Source organism: Protopterus annectens, chromosome 8.part0, assembly GCF_019279795.1.
Source record: "Protopterus annectens isolate FY-2018-M chromosome 8.part0, PAN1.0, whole genome shotgun sequence".
Lineage (NCBI taxonomy): Eukaryota > Metazoa > Chordata > Ceratodontiformes > Protopteridae > Protopterus > Protopterus annectens.
Window position 1 is genome coordinate 391,258,022 of NC_056741.1, and position 21,005 is coordinate 391,279,026.

Consider the following 21,005-nt stretch of genomic DNA (forward strand, 5'->3'; position numbering starts at 1 on the left):
ACTTGCTTCCCTCTGCCTAACCTCACATCATCCAAACAATTCCCCTCCTCTCATTCTGCAGTGTTTCTGGACAAATTAGTCTGTGTCCGAACACCACATTGAGTGGTTTCTCTTGACTCCCCAGTCACTAAGCTGATATTTTTGTAATATGAATGTGGGGGCCAAATGTTTATATTTAAATATTGAAGTAACAGATCAGTTTTAATTGTTGGATTATTATAAGAAGGTTAGAGTGTGTTGAAATGTTATGCACAAGTTTCTCATCAAATAAAGATAATCTGACATTCTGTGTATGCTTTGCTGTATTTATTTTCACAATGGCTTTGTTCTCCACTTTCAGGATTAAGCATTTTATTAAATGCATCATCGAGTTATGAAGAATGGATTGGTCTACTTCGATTGCTGTCACAATGACAGTTTCAAGTATTATTTTCTAAGGAATTCCCCTTTTCTTTCATTTTTAAGTTAGAATATGATTTGCCATTTCATAAATATTGCATCACATTACATAGGTAATACAATTTTGACATCTACAGTTATGAAAGTTTTAAAAGTACTTATTGTATTTAATTTCTTCTGTCTGGATTATAATCATCTAAACCAATACTGTCTGATAATAAATCCCCCTCAGTATATGCCACCAACATTCATTATGAATCAGATCACCAGCCATCGGTTTATAATCATATGCAATCATTAAATACTCCATATACATTAGAAGTAATTGATAAATGATATTTTCCATTTATAATACCACAACTCAAGTTTCTGACACCTTGTATGCGTTTTTCCTGAATATAAGGTTCTGTGAGTTACTACAACAGCTTTGCTACCCAGTTTCTTAACCGGATGTTTTCTTTCCTTTTTATGTTTATGTTCTAGGATGCACATGGTATTGGACAAATGCAGCCCGAAGTAGATAAGATCCAGAACTATAATTTATTGTCCTTGACTGAAGACAACAATTCTACCTGCATGAGGGTTAGGCGCAAACTGCAGACATGTGACAGTAATGACGTGGATATTACAGTAAGTTAACCTGTTTGTGTTATGAAGTGAGCTTAAAGGCATGGTTGACACCAAGTCATTCTGGAGTCAGACAGTCCTTTTCATTATGAATTCTCTTTTTTGCTCTATTGATATTATAATGACTTTAGAAAGAAAATTGATAATGTAATGACTCTGAGAAAAATATTTTACCTACCATTTTCAAAGTGCTGAATGAATGGTTCAGTAAAGACAGAAAAGAGAAGAAAGAAATTTAGGAGCGAAGAATGATATGTAAAATAAAAATTGGTGAAAAAGAAAAAGAACATTGTGGTCTCTAACATTGTTAAATGCTGATCATAAATAATAGCAAAAATAGTGCGAAAGTGAGGGAAAAATAAAAGAGAATTTGAAATAAGTTTGAGATCAAGAGAAGGTGACATAAGAAATAAATTGAAACTGATGATGAAATATACTGAATGTAACAATGAGTATGGTTATGGAGAATGCATGTAGTTGTATGAAACATCAGATTATGTGTCTTCTGTAAGGATGATGTTTATGTGAAAGTAATAAATATTGTGGCTAACAGAGCTGTATACAAAATCTTAAAGCAGACCCCTGGTAAATGGATATGTCAGTGAGGAAATAAAAATTATGTAAGGAATCAAGCAAGGATACTCTCTTTAGCCCAGTAAATATTGTATACTAAAGGGTACAAAGCTGAATAAGATAGATACATATTTAGATGATGTGTTGAGCTTGAAAAACATTTAAGAAAAGCTAAAAATGAAGACAGAAGTAAAATGTGAGTTACAGAAATAAGACCAAGAACAAAAGGATAGCTGGATAAAGGGCACATAGAGGCATAGAATACATTCAGTATTCAATATGTTATTGTTTTTTTAAGAAGATTTGTATTAATTTAACATATTTACAACATATACATAGAAGAAACATCACATACTGTTAATACAGTGTTAGGAATACATTGAATTATCAAGACAATTTTATGTAATTAATACATTAATTAAGAGTCTTGGTATTTCAACAGCAACATTTCAAGGCTATCCCAACCACTAAAGTCTTAGTATGATTTATAGATCTTTTCTAATCCCTTTTTTTTCCAATTTTACATAGAACTGCTGTTAAATTTAATAAAAATTATTTGAATGTAGGAACTGATTTTGATTTCCAATTTTTTGTAATAACTTTTCTAGCTACTGCCAGTGAACTAAAGAAGATTTTTTGTTGTTAAAGGGAGTACAACATTCATTGGTATTACTGATCTAGTTAAGGAACAATTAAAAGAACATAGCCCATTAAAATATATTTATCTCTTCCCAATATACATTTAATTTTTCACAATCCATAAACGTGTGCATCCATTCAGCTTTGACACCTTAAAACTGAATAAGTCATTATATTAAACTTAGAGATTCTATACAGAGCAACACACATTTTATGTATATATTTGCACATAAATACTTTCCAGTATAAATGTGAAGAAGTTTGACTGACTTAAGTTAACAAAGTGTTATTTTTTTCATCTATTGAATCATTTAATCCACTACTATCTAAAATATTCCACAATTTTGCATCAACATTACTATTATTATTTATAATTAACTTTTATAACTTGGACAAGCTTCCTTTGTAGGTTGATTTACCTTCAGTGATATAGGTTGATTTACCTTCAGTGATAGTATCCATATATTTATAAAATGGGGGAATAGTGTTCCGTTCCTGTTTGCTGATATTATCTGCAAATTTATTTATTTTTTTACTAATAGATAATATTAACTGGTTAACAGATTCACCTAACTTATACTGTTTCATTAAATATTCTAGTGACTTAGTTTTAAATTTTTCAAAGCAATCAGACAGTAATACTAATATATTCCTTTTTAATAAATTCATTTTAACATAGCTCTGAGTTTCCTTAAATCGAGAGGTGTGTGCAGTGGGAAAGCACAAAGCATTCCATTTTGATATTAATTGAGTTTTAAAAACATATTTAACTGTTCTAAGAATTGATTTCATATAGGCAGAGTCTAAAGGCTGAAATTAATTTCCTTCTGATGTAAATTGTATTAACCAGATGAAAGAATTGGTACATATTTCTAATTTATCATATTTGATAAACTTATACAATTTAGTGTAATTTTCTCCTGAATGGTTTTCCATTGTCTAGTATATATTTCGTCTATCCAGAGTACACAACAGACGTGAAATTTGCAGCAATAGAATACGATTCTGCATCTGGGAAGCTAATACCATCATACTCCCCATGTTCTTACATGATTTCTTATCTTTAAACTTGCTATCCAGTAACTGAATTAACACTAAGTTTTCCATTTTATTATTAAATTTCAGCAGCGATACTTTTTGAAACTTTTCAATTTCCTCATCTATTTCTTGAAATATATCTCCTATAGTTAGTAAAATATCATCTGCAAAAAGCTGGTTTTTTAGATTGACAATCCTTGTTAATTGAGAATCAGTCATTTTTTTCATTGCTTCTTATATGAGCCAAGGGTTCAATAACTAATGCAAATAGTAGAGGGGACAAAAGACACCTTTGCCTTCTGCCTTTGTTTAAAGTGAATCCTTGAGAAATGTAAGATCCAATTTTAGCATATGCTTTGGAGTCTCTGTACAGTTTTTTTTTAATATTCCAATAAATTGTTCTGAAAATGCAAATGCTTCTAAAGTTTTACATGAGTAGTTCCAATCTACATAATCAAAACCTCTCTCAGTATCTAAGCTAATTATAGCCAATTTCTTGTTCATTCATTTTTTTTAAATCTAAGATAGTTACTTTTTTATATTATTATACATTAGTCTACTGACTGCAAATCCTGTTTGATCTTTATCAATTAATTAATGTACTATATCTCTTAATCTTGTAGCAAAGATGGAAGCATATATTTTATAGTCTACTTTTAATAAAGAAATAGGTCTACATGAGGAAAATTTTCACTATAGGTAAGATTACAGAAAATTTCCTTGTGGGAGGAATTATTTTGTCACTCTTAATTATCCTGAAAACATCACTAAGTAATTCTAATATATTGAACTGCAGCAAACTATATAATTCCATATTTAAACCATCTAACCCTGGAGCTTTACCATTTTTCCTTTTTTTAAAAGCTTCTTTAACTTCTGTTAGGGTACTTATTCAGTGGAGATATTTATTGGTTATTAAGCATTAAAACTGTTTGATTGTTTGTCATTATTTTTAATAACTTTATTGTCTAATGTTTTTGTTGTTCAAACCTTGTTTTGTATATTTCATCTTGTATTTCTAACAAGTGTTTATCCTACTCTTTCATTTTCTTACTAACCTATCTTCCCATTCTATCTGTAATATACATGCATTTTTAAGGAGTCCCTTTATATGACTTTACTGATCTGACCATTATCATTCAGAGATAAAACAAATTCTCAATTTGTTCCTTAAGGTTACTCTTTAAAGTCTTTTAATTTTATCATATATACTCGGATTCTATAAATAATCTGACATGTCATCATATCCATTAGAATATTAATACTTTTTGCATTATGATCAGATAAAAGACAAGGAATAGTTTTAAAATAATTCACTTTAATTGGCAGAGACATAAATCTATCAATTGCAGTTTATGTCCCATGTGCATAAGAATAATGAGTAAAGAACAATGGGTTACATTCTGCTTGTAGTATTAACTCAACTACATTATTATTACTAATCCTATATTATTGATTTCTAATTTAGAAGATGAATAGGATATATAATCAGAACAGCAAAGAACAGCAATATAGCAGAGAGAGAGAGAGAGAGAGAGCAGGAATCAGAATAACATGCTTAAGAATAAGTTTTTTTGTAGAGACTGAATACCACATGTTACTGGTTAAACAGGAGATGAAATATTGGACATATTTTGAATATCTGTGTTTGACAGAAGGTATAACAAAGTGGAAGAAACATAGTAGCATGGTTTATTTACTGCAAGGCAATTGCAAATTTATGGAAATAATTAGAACAATAAACATAACATGTATTTGGCTGTATATAGAATAAACTTTATATAAAAACAAAAAGATGAGAAAGAAGAGCTACAAAAATGTTATGTACAATAGACGTAGCATGATTGTACAAGCTAAACAGTAAAATGAGGGTATTAGTGTGAAAATGAAGTGTATGAAATATGATGAAAAAATTGAAATAAGGTTTATGATTTAGGAAGAATGCATTGATTTAGTTTGGCCTAGCATTGTTACCTCACAGCAAGGGGTTCTCCAGTTCGATTCTCGGCTGGGCTTGGGAGTGCCTTCTGTGTGGAGTCTGCATGTCCTCCCTGCGGTTGGGTAGTGTTCGAAAGACATGCTTGCGTAAATGGGCGTGCCTTCATTGAAGGTTGAGCGTCGAGCTGGCACCTCAGCGTTTCGTAAAAATCTACTGCCAATCATTAGCGGACCGGAGTTCCGCTGTGGCGACCCCTTACCAGGAAAAGCCGAAAGACAAACAACAACATTGATTTAGTTTGGTTTGCTTGCTGTAATATTGTTTGGGTAATTTGAATTATGCCTTTGTATTTATTGTAACTGAATTGTTATAACAATTGATGTTGATATACTGTGTTTCAGTAATCGCCATGGGATTTTTGACATAAACAGCACCGAAAAGCTCAAAAGACCATTAAGCTAACTCAGTAGACATATGAATAACAAACACATTAGAACAAACTAAATCAGTACAAAATTCAGAAATGAAACAAGAATCAAAATGTAAACTGATGAGCCTTTGTCTTTTTATGCACACTCATATAAGCCTTTCATTTCAAGAATGAAAAATTCCAATTGCTTGAATTTTCCCTGTTTTTGTCACACATTAAACAAGCACAGCAGTGGTTCTTCTACTAAAGCATCCTTTAAATTTTGAAATAATTGCTGAGATGTACCAGTCATAGATGCCTTATCACACCCCAGCTTATCTTTGTCCATGAGAACCTCTTGTATTGTTATTCTTATAATTACTGCACATATTTTAGCCAGATTTATTTATCTACTTAATAACATTTTCTCTAAAAACAGATAAATCCCAAGAAATCTGTAGATAATGTTAGCAAGTCAACATGGTCTTCCACACTACCAAAACTAAGAGTCAACAGTTATTTTTTTCTGTTTTTACTCCTGCATATTAAAAATTATGCATATTTTAATATTTTATACTCTTGCAGCCACTGGGGTGCTGTCTTGTCTGTACATTCTTGACTTTTACTAAGAAGACCTTTCATATTGTCTTGCACTTACAGGTTTCTATTCCATTGTTTTTCTCTACAGGCAATTATTTCTATATAGGAGATTTTAGGCAATTATTTCTATATAGGAGATTTTAATCTTGAGCTTACAATTCTTCCTCAGTATGTTTCGCCCTGTGCTATTAATACAGACCTTCAACCAGTTACTTTATCTGGTATCATACTTAAGATCCTTTCAGTTCACTTTACACAGCTGTTTTCTTATTTATAATCACCTGTAGGTGAGAATAATTTTCTATAATCCTCAGTCTTAGATTAGTACTAGGTTAACTGTCCTTCTGGGCCATTTTAAACATAGCCAATTACCCCATGTGAGAATCAAACCCTGCTCATTGTGACAGTAAAGTAAACACCTTAACCATTATGCCAAACTCCTGCCAGTCTTTCTATTTGTCAGAGGAGTTCCAACTTTGATGTTAAAGAGCTAACACAAAGTTTACTTTTTAAGAGAAAGTATCCCAAGTGTGCTTTTGTCTGCGTGTTTGTGTTGTGTTTTCTTTGAATTTCCTGCTTTCTCTTAGCATTCACATGACCAGCCCATTCATTTTTAATGTGTGATAGTCACAGGAGAACAAAGCATCAGAACAAGGTATCAGATACATTCTACCAGCTTCCAGAGGTGACCCAGCAGATGGCACAAGGAAACTATATCAGGTTCCAAGGCAGAGGCAGAATGATAAGGAAGACATTCATTAGACACACTTTATGAGGGATCCCAGAATCACTAGTACAATTAATGTGGCTGTGTACAAAGACCTAAGTTTCCAGTGGGAGTGGATGTGTATCAAGATTCAGCTCTGAACCCATTGCTGTTCATACTGGTGATGGACTCTATTAGCAAACAGATCGGAGAGGACAGATCATGATAGTTGCTGTATGCAGATAATATGTCATTATAGGAAGATACTGAGTAAGAATGTAAGTAAAGTATAGGGGAATGGAATGTAAAATTGAAGGCACACACGATGAAACTGAGTACAGGTAAGAGAGCTGTTATGGCAGCAAAAGGGTGAACTCACAAGAGGCTGAAAAGTGAGATAGAAGGCAAAATAAAAGAACAGCTTAAGGTATTTAGGAGGGTGGATGAGGCTAAGGGAAGTCTTAATGAGAAGGTCAAAGCAGGAATCAGAGCTGCTGCAGCCTCCAAACATAGAGTGTCGGGTAGTGTGTGACAGAGTGCCAAAGAAATTGAAAGATAAGCTGTACTAATCTTGCAGAAATCAGCTGGAACACCTACAGAGTAATGTTGAACGGTGCTAAATAATTGAAGCCCAGCTCGAACAGGTAAACGAAGGTTTATTATATCCACAAGCAACAAAACATACATAGATCTCTGGTTAAGCGCTTTCACCCACAAAAAGTGGACTTCATCAGAACACAAACTCTAGATACTTTTAGTAATTTATAGTCTTTTTGGCTCCAAAACTCATTCAAAATTTTAAAGTGCAAGTGCCTAAATAAACAATTCCATAAATATATATGAACATACTATACATAAATACAAATGTTAAAAATTCACTGACTGTTAAAAACATTATAACTATAGTATAATTTGTAAAAAAATAAATAAACGTTATAATGGTACTTATTCACTACAGTGATAAAGAGCCAACTTCCTATTTTGCTCATTAGGGTATACAACCCAGTAAATATCTTGTCAAAAATATTAAAAATTAATAAACCAAAATGTACACTATACATTTTAAACTTGGGTACTGATATTTTCAAGTAATTCAAATATGATTATAATTAATTAATAGAAACATTAATTAATCAGATAATAAATTGTAAAAAAAACACTAGTAATCACAGCAAAACCATCACCCAACATCAAAATGTACAGAGTTTACCCCAATTGCAGTAAAGGTTTAATTGAAATGTATTCATTAATTCCTGGTTCCCTTGAGGCATCAGTTAATATTTGCCATATGCTTTCCCTCTTTCCTAAGAGGGCTTTAATGTTTACCCCACGTAAACCTAATACAACTTGTTCAATAATAGCAAACTTGAATGTATGTTCAACCCCTCGCAAATTAATATGCCTATACAGTGCATTGTTGATATCTTTTACTCTAATACTGTACAGATGATCATAAATTAATTTCCTGAACTGTCGTTCGGTCTTTCCAATATAGTATGCGGGGCATAGCATACACTTTGCTAAATAAATAACATATTTGCTATTGCAATTGCCATGTCTGAAATGGACAGAAGTCCTGTTAATGTCATCCAACCTCATCCCTTCAGTTTCAAGTATCGCAAAACATTGTTTACAAGCTCCACATTTCCTTGTATATTTACACAACTTGTTAACATTTGTAACTGTGGACAATTGTTCTAAATACTTCTTTAAATTAACCCCCATTTTGTTAACAAACACAGGGCTGTCCCCTAAAATATTGTTAACTTCTTGATCCACTGCTAAAATATTCCAATTGTTTCTCACAATGTTTTTAATGCAATTGACGTATGATGAATATTGAAGGACAAAAGCACTATTATATATTTTATTCTGGGGTGTTTCACCTCTTACAGCAATAATATCTGAACCTCTAACCGACAAAGGGGGATATTTTTACCCCATTTATTTATTACATAATTAGTAACATCATTTATCATAGTAGTGGATAACCCGTACTAACAAACATTGATTTACTATTATTAATCTCTTTTTCCATAATCTCGTAATTGGAAGATATACATTGCCCTTTGTGTATATTTTTTAACATATGTCTGGGATGGTTGCTAGTATACACCAAATAACTGTTAGAGAAGGTTTCATTTCTATATATTTTAGACTGAAACCCTTCACTGGCATGGCTAATGTATGTATCCAAATAAGCAGTACCATCAGAACTATATTTATATGTAAACTTCAAGAAATCACTGGTGCTATTCAAAAATTCAATACAGAATTCAATAATTTCCACTGGTCCATCCCACAAAATGAATATATCATCCAAAAATCTTGAATAATAGGTAACCTATTTGTAATACCTGCTACTAAATAATTGTGTCGTCTCCCATTCCAACATAACAAGATTAGCAAATATGGGGCACAAGATGCCCCCATCGCAACTCCTTTAGTTTGTCTGCAATATTCTTCTTCGGAGTATACATAATTATGATCTAAAACAATAATCATCATATCTGTTATAAGACTTGTCTTGTCCCAGTCCATTTTGGAAAACTTCCTTAAACTATTACAAAAATCTTCCAACCCTTGCTGTTTAAATTTGCAGGAGAATAAATCAATAACATCTATAGTGATAAAAATTAAATCTTTATTCCAAATGTTGGAAGTTAAATTTGCCAAAAAAAAACATGAATCCTTAATCATATGAGGAATATTAGTGTAAAAAGGTTTAACCCATCTGTCAATAACTACGCCCAAGGGGTAAGTTTTTGACTAATACCAGACAGGATGGGACAAAAGGGGGATGCCTAATATTCTTGTGAATTTTTGGAATACCCACTATTGTAGCTAAAGTGGGGTGGTCAACTTTTAAATAACTATATAAATCAGTAGTAATCTTGTTGTCCAACATGTATTCTTCCAAAATCAAATCGATACGTTTGTATCCAATATTAATTTCATTAATGGATACCGTTTCATAATTTCCTGTCTCATGTAAGATTTTGTACATCTCATTAATGTAGTCTAGGAAGTTGAATAATACTACTCCCCCACCCTTTTCTAGTTTCATTACCCGAATGTCTTTATTGTTGGTCAATTCTACTAATCCTTGTCTTTCACCTTCGGTTAAGTTATCCTTAGTGACCCCGTTTTTAATTTTTCTATTAATTTTATATATATTCTGGGACAATATTTTTTTCAAAACTAGCCACTTTAGGATGGACAGGTGGAATAAATGTACTCTTCTTTTAAAAAAAAAACATTGTCTGCAGGTGGGGAATTATTTTTAAAATATAATGCCAGGTTTAATCTCCTACAATATAATTTAGTCTCAATTATTGTATCTACTAAGTTAAATTTAACACTATGGATGTATTTCATTCTTTTAGATAGAAGGTAAAATGTTCTTGTCTAATATCAAAACTAGTGTAATTGTAAATCTTACAGTCCTTGAAACATTTCACTATACTATCACAATTACCACTAGTATTACTCACACTTGTATCATGGGGAAAATCTTCAACCACTAACAGTAGTTCCTCTGATAGTTCCTTTTCTGATCCTGATACTGTCCCTTCCTGTTCCAGTCTTTGTTCCACTGCTTTGGGGCTGGATAATGTCTGCCTCCCTGAAAATGTGTTCCTTTCTCTCATTAAGTTCCCTTATCTGGACTTACCGTCTCTTTATCATCAAAGTTAGCATAATTATCTGTCTTCCACTTATATGCCTGATTAGTTTTATATTGATCAATGTCCCGCTTCATTTTTCTAACTTTTTTATTATAAATTCCCTTTGCCTTGGTGTCAGCTAACTTATATTGTTTCTCATATAACTCTTCCCATTGTGGAAACAATAAATCGTTAACAATATTATTATTAAGCTTCTCAATTTCTGCTACAATACTAGATAGCTTTTCATCATTTTTCTTAATGAGCATTTTCATAAAACTAAATCCAAAACTGCTAAACAAAGTGTTAAAAATCCTGTGTTGTTTGTTCGTCTAGGAGTATCCCTATAGGTATTTTGAAAAAACGCAGACCCATTGGTATGATTCCTAATGCAATGCATTTAGTTAAATAAGCATTGTCAATTTTAATACCTTTTATAGTCAATAAACATTTATCTAAGGAATAAATCATGTCCTTCAAAGTTCCTTTCTTAACAGTATTGTGTTGTTCGCCTCCATAAACATCTTGCTCACTTAAAGAAAAATCAAATTCTTTAGTTAAAAAACAGTCTAGTTGATTAACGTTATGACCGGATCTAGTACCTGTGGCTGCCTTCCTGCCATGAGGGCTAGATGAATTATTAACAGTACCTTGAGAGTTGCCTGAAGTTTTCTTGGCAACCGAAGAATATGTCTTTGTAGGCATTGGACGCTTAGGTCGAGTTCCTAAGAGTTCAGATTCATCTTTGACATTAAACAAAGAAAGATCAAATGTAAATTCATTGTCCGACCCAACACTCCTGTAACTAGTGTCTTCACGTATAGTTATGGGTTCAGACAGCGAAGTCATCAGTCTAACATTATTAGTTCCTTGCCCGTTAGGGATTTCAGCATGTGTAGAGATACTATGAGACATGCAATCTGACTGATGTACTAACGTACCTCCTTGCTTGCTCATACATAAAGTTTTAGTGCATTTAAATGAAAAAGAAGGATCATCACCTAAACTATGACCAATACTTGGATCACTTAGAATGATTTTCCAGTTGTCTTTTAAAATGTTTCTTAGTATAGTCATATCTCTACTAATTGGTAAAGAGAAACTGGACGTGCAATCTGAACTAGATGTCTTAGCAATAGGAACAAAACCAAAATTTAAAGTAGGTCTAAATTTGGAATGTCTAACAGACCTGATTTCATTTCTGATGGAAGAGATTAACTGTAAAGGGTAACTTTTTTGTAGAAATAAATCAGTGAAGAACTCAGACTCCTTTTCAAAAACTTCATTATCAGTAGTCAATGTAGAAAGTCTAATGAATTGACCCTTAAGAACATTCTTCTTCATAAACAAAGGATGGGAACTATTGAAATTAAGGTAATTATTTCTGAAAGTGTCTTTTCTGTGAACTGAGGATGAAATGCTTCCATTGATTCTGTTAATAGAAATATTAGTATCTAAAAAGGTCACAGAGTCCCCTTTGTTAGCCACAACAAATTGTAAAAAATCTATACTTTCAGTTAAAGAGTCCACAAATAAAGACAGTTGATGTTCATTACCCTCCCAGACAAAAAAAAATATCATCAATGAAACATTTCTAAAATATCATGAAGTGAAAACTAGGTAAATGCATCAGAGTGTCCAACTCCCACTCACTCAATACAAGATTCGCAAAGGCCAGAGCCATTTTGGTTCCCATTGCTACCCCTCTAACCCGTCTATAGATACTACCATTAAAATGGAAAAAGTTATTTTCCAGCACCAAAGACATATGGGTGTTTAAAGTGTCAATTTTACTTTTAGAAAACTTAACAAATATGTATAAGAAATGTCTAACATAATTCAGTCCTGAAGAAGCGTAGTGTAACTACGTGAAAGCGCTTGTGTTTTTTACTTCAATAAAGAAGACATTACGTTTACTGAGTTCATTCCGTGTGGTGATTCCTGTGGATTCTGTACTACTAATAATTCAGTCCTTCAAAATGCAGAATACTTGTATATAATGCAACAACATCTAAAGTCAATAAAATGGAATTGGAGAAGTCTAAGTTGGCCACATATAGCACTTTTAAGAAACCCCATGAGTTTCTTATGTAGTGAGGGGTAGCTTGAACTATTGGGTTGAGAATAAAATCAATATACTGTACAATATTTTTAGTTTTGGATTTCTTGTTTGACACTATTAACCTGAAAAGCGGGTTTACACAATGTTTATGAATTTTGGGTATACCAAACAATTTTGCTAAAGAAGGATTAGGATATACCATGAACTGAAATTCATCAGTAGTAATGCTGTGATTAGATAGTAAGCTGTTTAAAGATTTATCAATATTGTCAAAATGTAGGTATACAGTATCTAGAGAAACAATTTCATAAAAATCATCGTTATTCAAATTCTCGGTAATTTTGTCAATATAAGTAGTTTGGTCCATTAAGACAGTACTTCTCGGTAATTTTGTCAATATAAGTAGTTTGGTCCATTAAGACAGTGCCAGTACCTTTATCTGCTTTCATGATTCTCAAATTAACATCATGAGTAAGGTCAAAAAGAGCCTTCTTTTCATTTTTTGATAAATTGAACCATTTGACTTTAGAATTTGACATGAGAGCTATTCTGCAATCATCTTCACACACTCTCATAAAAGTGTATAATGTATTGTTCAGAGGGGGGTTATAAAGGCTCTTTTTTCTTTAGAATAGAAGTGTTTTAAGTAATTCTTGACTGAAGCTGGTGTATGAGAATCTTGAGTATTGTGAGCATCACAAGTACTTTGAGAACAGTGAGAGTCCGTATCTTCATTTCCAAAGATTAGCTTCAAATTAAGTTTTCTAATGTATAATCTTAAGTCCAGTAGAACATTTGAGAGATTGGCACTTTGAGAAGGGATAAAGGTGAAACCTTTGCATAAAACATTAAGATGGTCCTTAAATAACACTTTGCTCAACAAGTTGAAAGTAGGAGAAAGAATGGAATGAGTAGAGTTGTTCGAAAAATCGATGCCTAAGGTAGAATTGGAAGGCTTAACACCATCGAACAAACCTGTGTTGCAACACTTTGAAGTGGAAGGTGTCTGGATAGGATAACTATGTGGCCCAGACAATTAACCATTTTTTGCAGCTGACAAAACAACCTCTCCAAGGAGCGAGGGGTGAAGAACTTGATTGTTGATTATTTGTTGCTGCTTCTCGTAATCGTATGTCTTGGAGGTATTGTGTAATTCCTGGATCCTCTCCCTCTTCCGCTGACATTTTCCCTTTGGAGACATAGGAATTGGACCTTGTACTTCTAAAAAAGATTCCTTCTTCTGTTCTAAAAAAAATCTAGAAGACTCATATGGGCCAAAAATGGTGGAAGATACACCCCTAGGTTCAGAGGAAATAAATGGAGCTGGGACTGTTCAATCAATTGAGAAGACACCAAAGGAGAGTGAGACATGGATTCTCGATTAATAAAGCCCACCATGGAGTTGGTCATATAACCTGGAGTAACACTGGATGAATGCTGCATCAAAGGTCCTGATGAAATAGATGGGACAGTTAACATACAAGGAGAAGATGCAGAAGAGCCAGTCGACATGCTATGAGAAAAAACAGAGATAGGGCACTGTTGACAAACATTCACTCTGTAATAAGCAGTATGAGTACAAACTGGAGTAGACATTTGAGCAGGAATGTGGCTGGTACTGGGGCAGAAAACTGATCAGCATTAGAGTTAAAATATTCAGATCTGCTATTAGTGTCTCTAGAGTAGTGTACATTAAAATTGTTAAGGTGTGTAGAATTGAAATCAAATGTACAACCAGAGGTAGAATTGACATATGTAGGATTTCTTCTAGTCAGGTGGGAGAATGTAGATGAATTACCTCTGAAATTACCTCTGAAATCAGACTTCCCTCTGTAGGAGTACTTATCAAAGTGAGAAAAGTCTTTAGAGACAGAACCCTTTTTATTGTTGAACCCAGCCAATGAATGACTATAATTCCCAACAAACTTGTTATTATATCTGTTAGAAGACCCATATCTGTTCTTACCAATCCTACCGCCATAAACATTTCTTCTGGGTTTATAGGACTCATAGGCAACATGTTCAAAAGAATTAACTGGGTAAGCATCTTCTCTAAGATAAAGAACCCGGTCTCTTTGTAACTTGTTTCTTTTTATTCATGATGGTGGCAGTGTAGATCTTGGGAGTTATTGAATCATATAGTTGTTGATATATGTGTGTGTATATGTGTATATATATATATATATATATATATATATATATATATATATATATATATATATATAAAACATGTGGAAGGAGTAAAGGCATACAAATTGATAAACTGTGTGTAGTTTCTAAAATTCATTCTCAGACACAACGGATTGTAGATATATTTACAAAATCTTATGCAAAACATCTTGACTCCACAAAGGGAGCGATAAGTCATCCTAGTGACATACAGGTAATGTCAGATACTGAAATCAAATTAGATTGTACTGAAAAAGAACTGCGCAAAACAGATCCAAACAAAGCATAGGGAAGAGTCAGAATTTGTAATAATGACCTGAGAACACTTCAGCAAGAACTTACAGTACCATTGTATCTATTATTTACTTGTTTGTGTCTTTTGGCTTTTCCCGGTTAGGGGTCGCCACAGCGGAACTCTGGTCCGCTAATGATTGGTAGTGGATGTTTACGTACCAGGTTACCAGCCCTAACACACAACCTTCAACGAAGGCACACCCCATTCACGTATGCCTCCACACAAAAGATGCTCTAGCTGAGAATCGAATGGGACAACGTCTTGCTATGAGGCGACAATGCTACCGCAGCACCACCACCGCAGTTGCATCTATTATTTACTAGGTCATATAAATGTGGGGAGATTCCTCAAGATTGGAGACATGTGCTTATTAAACCTGTCTTTAAGGGAGTAAGACAAACCCAGAGTCATATAGACCCTTATGTCTACTTCCATGTTGTGGAAAAATAATGGAGAAGGTAATATTGGACAAGTTATTGTCAGAAGTTGATAGGTTGGACTTAAAATCATATATCAGCATGCATGTGTTGAAAATAGATCTATTGCCTTTTGTAACATGATGTTTTTTAACAATATAATAACAGCTATGAGTGAAAATTATGATGTGATGTAATTTATATAGATTTAACTTCAGCATGTGACATGGTCATACACAAAACACTGATCAATAAATTAGAACAACTAGGTATTGATGTGCTCTTGATGAGATGGATTAACTGTAAGGCTTACATATAAAACATGACAAGTATCTTACAGCAACTGGACAGGTGACATTCCTGGTTACAGTCAAGGTGACCCAAAGGGCTCTATCCTAGGCCCTTACCTGTTTAGATTGTATCTTTCAAACCTGTCTTTTTAATCTGAGGTGTTCTACAGTCTATATGCAGATGACCTGAAATTGAGTAAACTGATTACCTGTGTTACAGATAAGGCATATCTGCAAAAGAACATGACAAAATTCACCATTGGGCACAGGAGAATAATGTGCCGATAAATTCACCAAAAACTAAGCATATGAGATTTGGGAGACATAAATTAAAAGTTGAATATTTAATACAGCACACAGTGATTGAAACTGCAGATTCATTTAAGGCCCTGGGTATATGGGTAGATTCAGCTATGAGTTTTTCTAATCATATCAACCAATTGGTTAATGATAGTTTTAGAAATAAGGTTGTATAGAAAGATTTACAACATCTTGGAAATCAGAAATGATGAAGCCATTGTTTGTAAGTTACATTAGGCCCAAACTTGAGTATGGAATAACAATATGAAAACCTTATAAGAAAACAGGCATGAGTAAACTGGAAAGAGTAGAGTAGAAATATAGCAAGGCCATGCATGGATGTGAAAATTTAAGTTATTATGAAAAACTAAAATGTCTGAAGTTGTACAGTGTCTCTTACAGTTATCTAAGATATCTTATTCAGGTGTATAGGGCATTTAGAGACAGCTACCTCTGGGAATGTTTGGGGTTATCAAAAAGTAGTAGAGAATCATCAGACAACCTGTGTAGAAGTGTACCAGTTGGTTCTCTGAGAGAGCAGCTGATGCATTGAACAGACTATCAAATTAGATTAAAGCAAGTACTAGTATGAATATTTTTAAGAACAGCCTGGACACTTACTATGGGAAAAGTGTTTCGATATATTAGCAGGCTAGAAAGACATTTAATGCCCGTGCTTGAAATATTTGTATGTATGTATGTAAGATTGAGAAAAAGAGCCATCCAAATGGATGCTCTTGTGAAAGTTTACATTTGCACTGAGAGGGCCTTGCTTACATTAAGAACACTAGCACAGAGTCTTGGAGCTAGGTCTGAGGGTATTGTGTAACAGTGCTTGCATGGTGGCCATGCCACCTAGCATAATGTGACTAGGCTGTATTAATTTATTTTGTGACTCACCATCTGCAGGTTTAAGGAGGGAGTTAGGTACTATGCAACTTGTGTGGCTGTCATGACCAAGGTGTATTTGGGAGCCCAGACCTTAGCAATGGAAACTGGCTATAGGAACATGGAGAAGAAGCCTGAGCTGTATTTTAAGAATGTGTAACATTATCTCAGTGGTTTGGACAAAGCTTGAGATGGCTTAAAGGAAAATATTGCTTATATGTAGGCAGATTCATTTAAAGGAAAATATTGCTTATATGTAGGCAGATTCATTTCTACATTTAACACAGGCTTGGAACCAGATTTTTCAGTGAAAGCTGGTATTCCTCCTTTCCTGAAACCATCGAATATATGATTCTGTCAGTAAAATTAATACACGAAAAGATAAGATTAATAATATTCATCTGACATTCTTAATTCTAGTGATGTTATGAAAACAAGGATAGTAGTGGTGCAAGTGGATATGGCAAATGTTTACAATACCAGGCCTGAAATCAAGAGAGTGGGAAGCCATCAATGCTTGTTTACCTTGTGGCGATCTCACAAGTGTACAGTACTAATCACTAGATTTATTGCTGTTTTCCGCATAGGATACACATTGTTTTTACAATTATTTGGTTTATTAAAAAAAGACTGACTTTCCCTCAGTAACCTTCCTATCAAGAATTATATGATAGCCATGAAAAGTCATTTATTAAGCTACAGCATAATTAAATGATTTTAAAGAAACTCCTGTAATTTTGTTTACAAATGACTTACTAATTTTTGCGGTCCTTCTCACAGGTATGTAATTTGTACTACTTCTGTAAAAACACTCATCTGTCTCATTCACAGGTATGTCATTTGTACTACTTCTGTAAAAACACTCATCTGTCTCATTCAGAGATCAATCAGTTTTAACACAGGTCTGGGCACAGAGCTGATGGATCAAATAATCCATACTGTTGCTTTGTCACTTTAAGTTATAGTTTTGGCTGTAAGTGACAGCATGAAAAAGTGACACACGAGAAGTTCTTTGCTGTTGACCTTAACACATTTTTTAAAATGTAATGTGTTGTTTACCTTAATGGAACTGAAAAAATAACCTCTAGTTTTGTTTTCTGTTTCAGGCAGACACTATTAAAGTTATTTATGCATTTGGAAGCAACGATGTGGTTTCATACCATGGAAATCGGCGAGGTGCAAAGTCAGTGATTTTTCTGCAGAATCAGATACAATCCCTATCATCAGATAACGAAACACTCTTCTTTGACTTGAAAATTCAAAATGTAAGTTATTGTTAATACTAAAGCAGTACTGAGTTATAAACAGAATATTTTATGAAAACATTATTGTCGGTAATTTATGCATAGTCATCTTAAAATTTTCCTGCAAAAGATTCATTATTTTGTTGTATTGCCTAGCTGAATCTGGTACCAGGAGCCATCTTACCAACAAGTAGCTTGCAGTTTCACCATAAGGTATTAATGTCTGTTCGGTTGATTTATTCCTTTAGTGAAAATAAAAGTAAGGGGCAGCTCAAAAAAGACCTGTGTATCCTGGCACTTTACTCCCTAGAATAGAACAAACAGATTAAACTGGGACCTGTTGTATTGTTTGCATCAGTCGTATAGCAACATAAGGGTTCACTTCTTGAGGAAAAACTAACAAAACTGGCTCCCTTTGTCAGTCTTCTCTCCACACTGTACATTGTCACTTAGGTAGATTTTTTTTTAAATGGACAGTGACTATAATTTCAAGGGCCAAAATGGTGAAGGCCCAGAATTTTGAAAAAGTAGTCTCTTTCACTCTTCTCTCGATATGGAGTGACCTGGGAAGTATTATATTTAGAATTAAGGGATTTGGGGGCAAATCTCACATATAGGGACATTGTTTTTATCATAACTGTTTTCATAATTCTTGTTTTGTCACACTTTTGGTCCAAAGAATTTAAGTAGGAAGCCCCTTAAACATATTCTCTTAAAGAGCGAGAATATATTTCAAACACACACTCTTGCTTGAACTGCTTTACAAAAGCCACGGATCACTAATGCCAACACGTTATTGGAGTCACAAGTTATACTATTGCCACTACACTTCCAGGTGTATAACTGACTGAAACATTTCATTCTGTTTATCATATTAAAATAGGTCTTATATTAGTCAAGATGCTGAGGCTTTTTCAGAGGAGTATACTATAAGGGATTGCTGTATCAAAATCTGAAAATGTAATTTGCAGAATACTTTCAAAAAGAATTAAATAAAGGAGAGACAAGAAGGCAAGTATCAACAGGAATGGAAAAATGATCTGCAAGCAAGGCCAGGTTTCATGTTTGTTAGGATTTAATCTACCACATCTGAAATGGTGTGACAATCTCTATGAGCAAATAAGTCAACCTCCTTCTCCATTTTGTAATTCTAGGCTGAATCAGGAGATCGTAAGTTATATGATGCTAACCAGTAGGATAGTCATCAGTAATTCACCCATTCACTTGGGGCATAGTTCCCAGTGAATAACAATCTCTCATCTGGTTAAACTTCACAACTGGTACTACAAAAAAATTGTCTCTGCCGCATTCTGTGTCCGCACAAGCCACATAACTTGAGCCGAATGTATCTTAAAAGATGTTTTAAAGTGCTTCCGTACTGTGCAGAGGATTACTATTCCTCGTGGCAGTGTATTTCTCTTCTAAGATGCAGTTAAATTTTTCAGACAGATGATAATGTCAGCTGAACTTGTTGAGGCTTATGATTTACTGTTTACATACTGCTTTGTATAAAGTTTAGTGTCTGCTTTACTGCTACATTGTACAGTCTGTGACAAGCTTCACTGAATGCTCTACACCAGTTGCTATTTTCTGTCCTCATCAGAAATATTTGCTTAGTAATTTTTTTTTTTCATCAGCTAATATTGACTTGGCTGAAACATAAGCAACCTGTCAGGCAGCATCTATCTTTGAATAGGTATGATTTTTTTCTCTTCTATATTTTGTGAGCTGGTTGTCCAGCTGGACAGCAGACCGTTTTATACTGGAGGTTCAAATGGAAATAAAGGCTAAGTAAATGGTATACCGAAAATATATTTCAGTTACTTTAGATAAACATGCAATAATGTCCAATTTGTTTATTTAGGTTGATAATATCCAAACAACAGAGATGATAATCAGCTTGCAGACATATTAACACGTACACCAGAAATATGCCCATCATCATTTTTTCATACTACATTTGAAAACAGAAAAAAGACAGCCTGTTTTGTCTCATTGTGGTGATTTTAAGAATCTACCTCTGCTCCAGCTGCCATTTCCTCTCCCATTTTGCTGTCTGTTCCATGCTACGTTTTGTAATTCCAGGGAGTAGTTGGTCCATAGAGTTCACGTTCTGTTCTTTCTCCTCCTCACGCTCCCACCTTTCCTGTTTAGAATGCACTCTTCACATCTCAAATGTTATTTTAGGCAGCAGTATCAGATTCACTGTCTCTAGTAAACAGACTCCCAGCTTCTCTAATCTCTGGTCATAGGCAAGCAAATTTTCATAACCACTTCATGTGGGTAGAGATGGAAGGGGAGTAAGGCTAGGTGTATCGGTGGTGGGTTAAAATTGTTTTATCATGGTGTGGATGGGAGGAGAAATGGCATAGGTGTTATCCTGAAGGAACAGTATGCTAAGAGTGTTTTGGAGGTGAAAAGAGTGTCTGATAAGAGTGATGTTTATGAAGCTGGAAACTGATGATGTAATGATGAATGTTGTTAGTGCATATGCTCTACAAGTTGGCTGTGCGATGGCTGAGAAAGAAAACTTTTGGATTGAGTTGGATGAAGTGGTGATGACTGTACCCAAGGGTGAGAGAGAGTGATGATTGGAGCAGATTTCAGTGGGCATGCTGGTGAAGGGAACAGAGGTGATGAGTAAGTGATGGGTAGGTATGGTGTTAAGCAAAGGAATGCTGAAGGTCAGATGGTAGTGGATTTTGCGAAAAGGATGGACATGGCTGTGGTGAATACGTATTTTAAC

General features: G+C 33.9%; 1 protein-coding gene across 1 annotated transcript in view; it reads left to right on the top strand.

Moving 5' to 3' along the window:
- The window catches only part of LOC122808238 (putative DBH-like monooxygenase protein 2), a 340,431-nt gene that overhangs the window by 22,198 nt on the left and 297,228 nt on the right, over positions 1–21,005 (top strand). The window contains exons 2-3 of the mRNA XM_044079200.1: positions 883–1,029; positions 18,122–18,280. Of these exons, the coding sequence (XP_043935135.1) occupies positions 883–1,029; positions 18,122–18,280 (306 nt within the window). The remainder of the gene's footprint in view (positions 1–882; positions 1,030–18,121; positions 18,281–21,005) is intronic.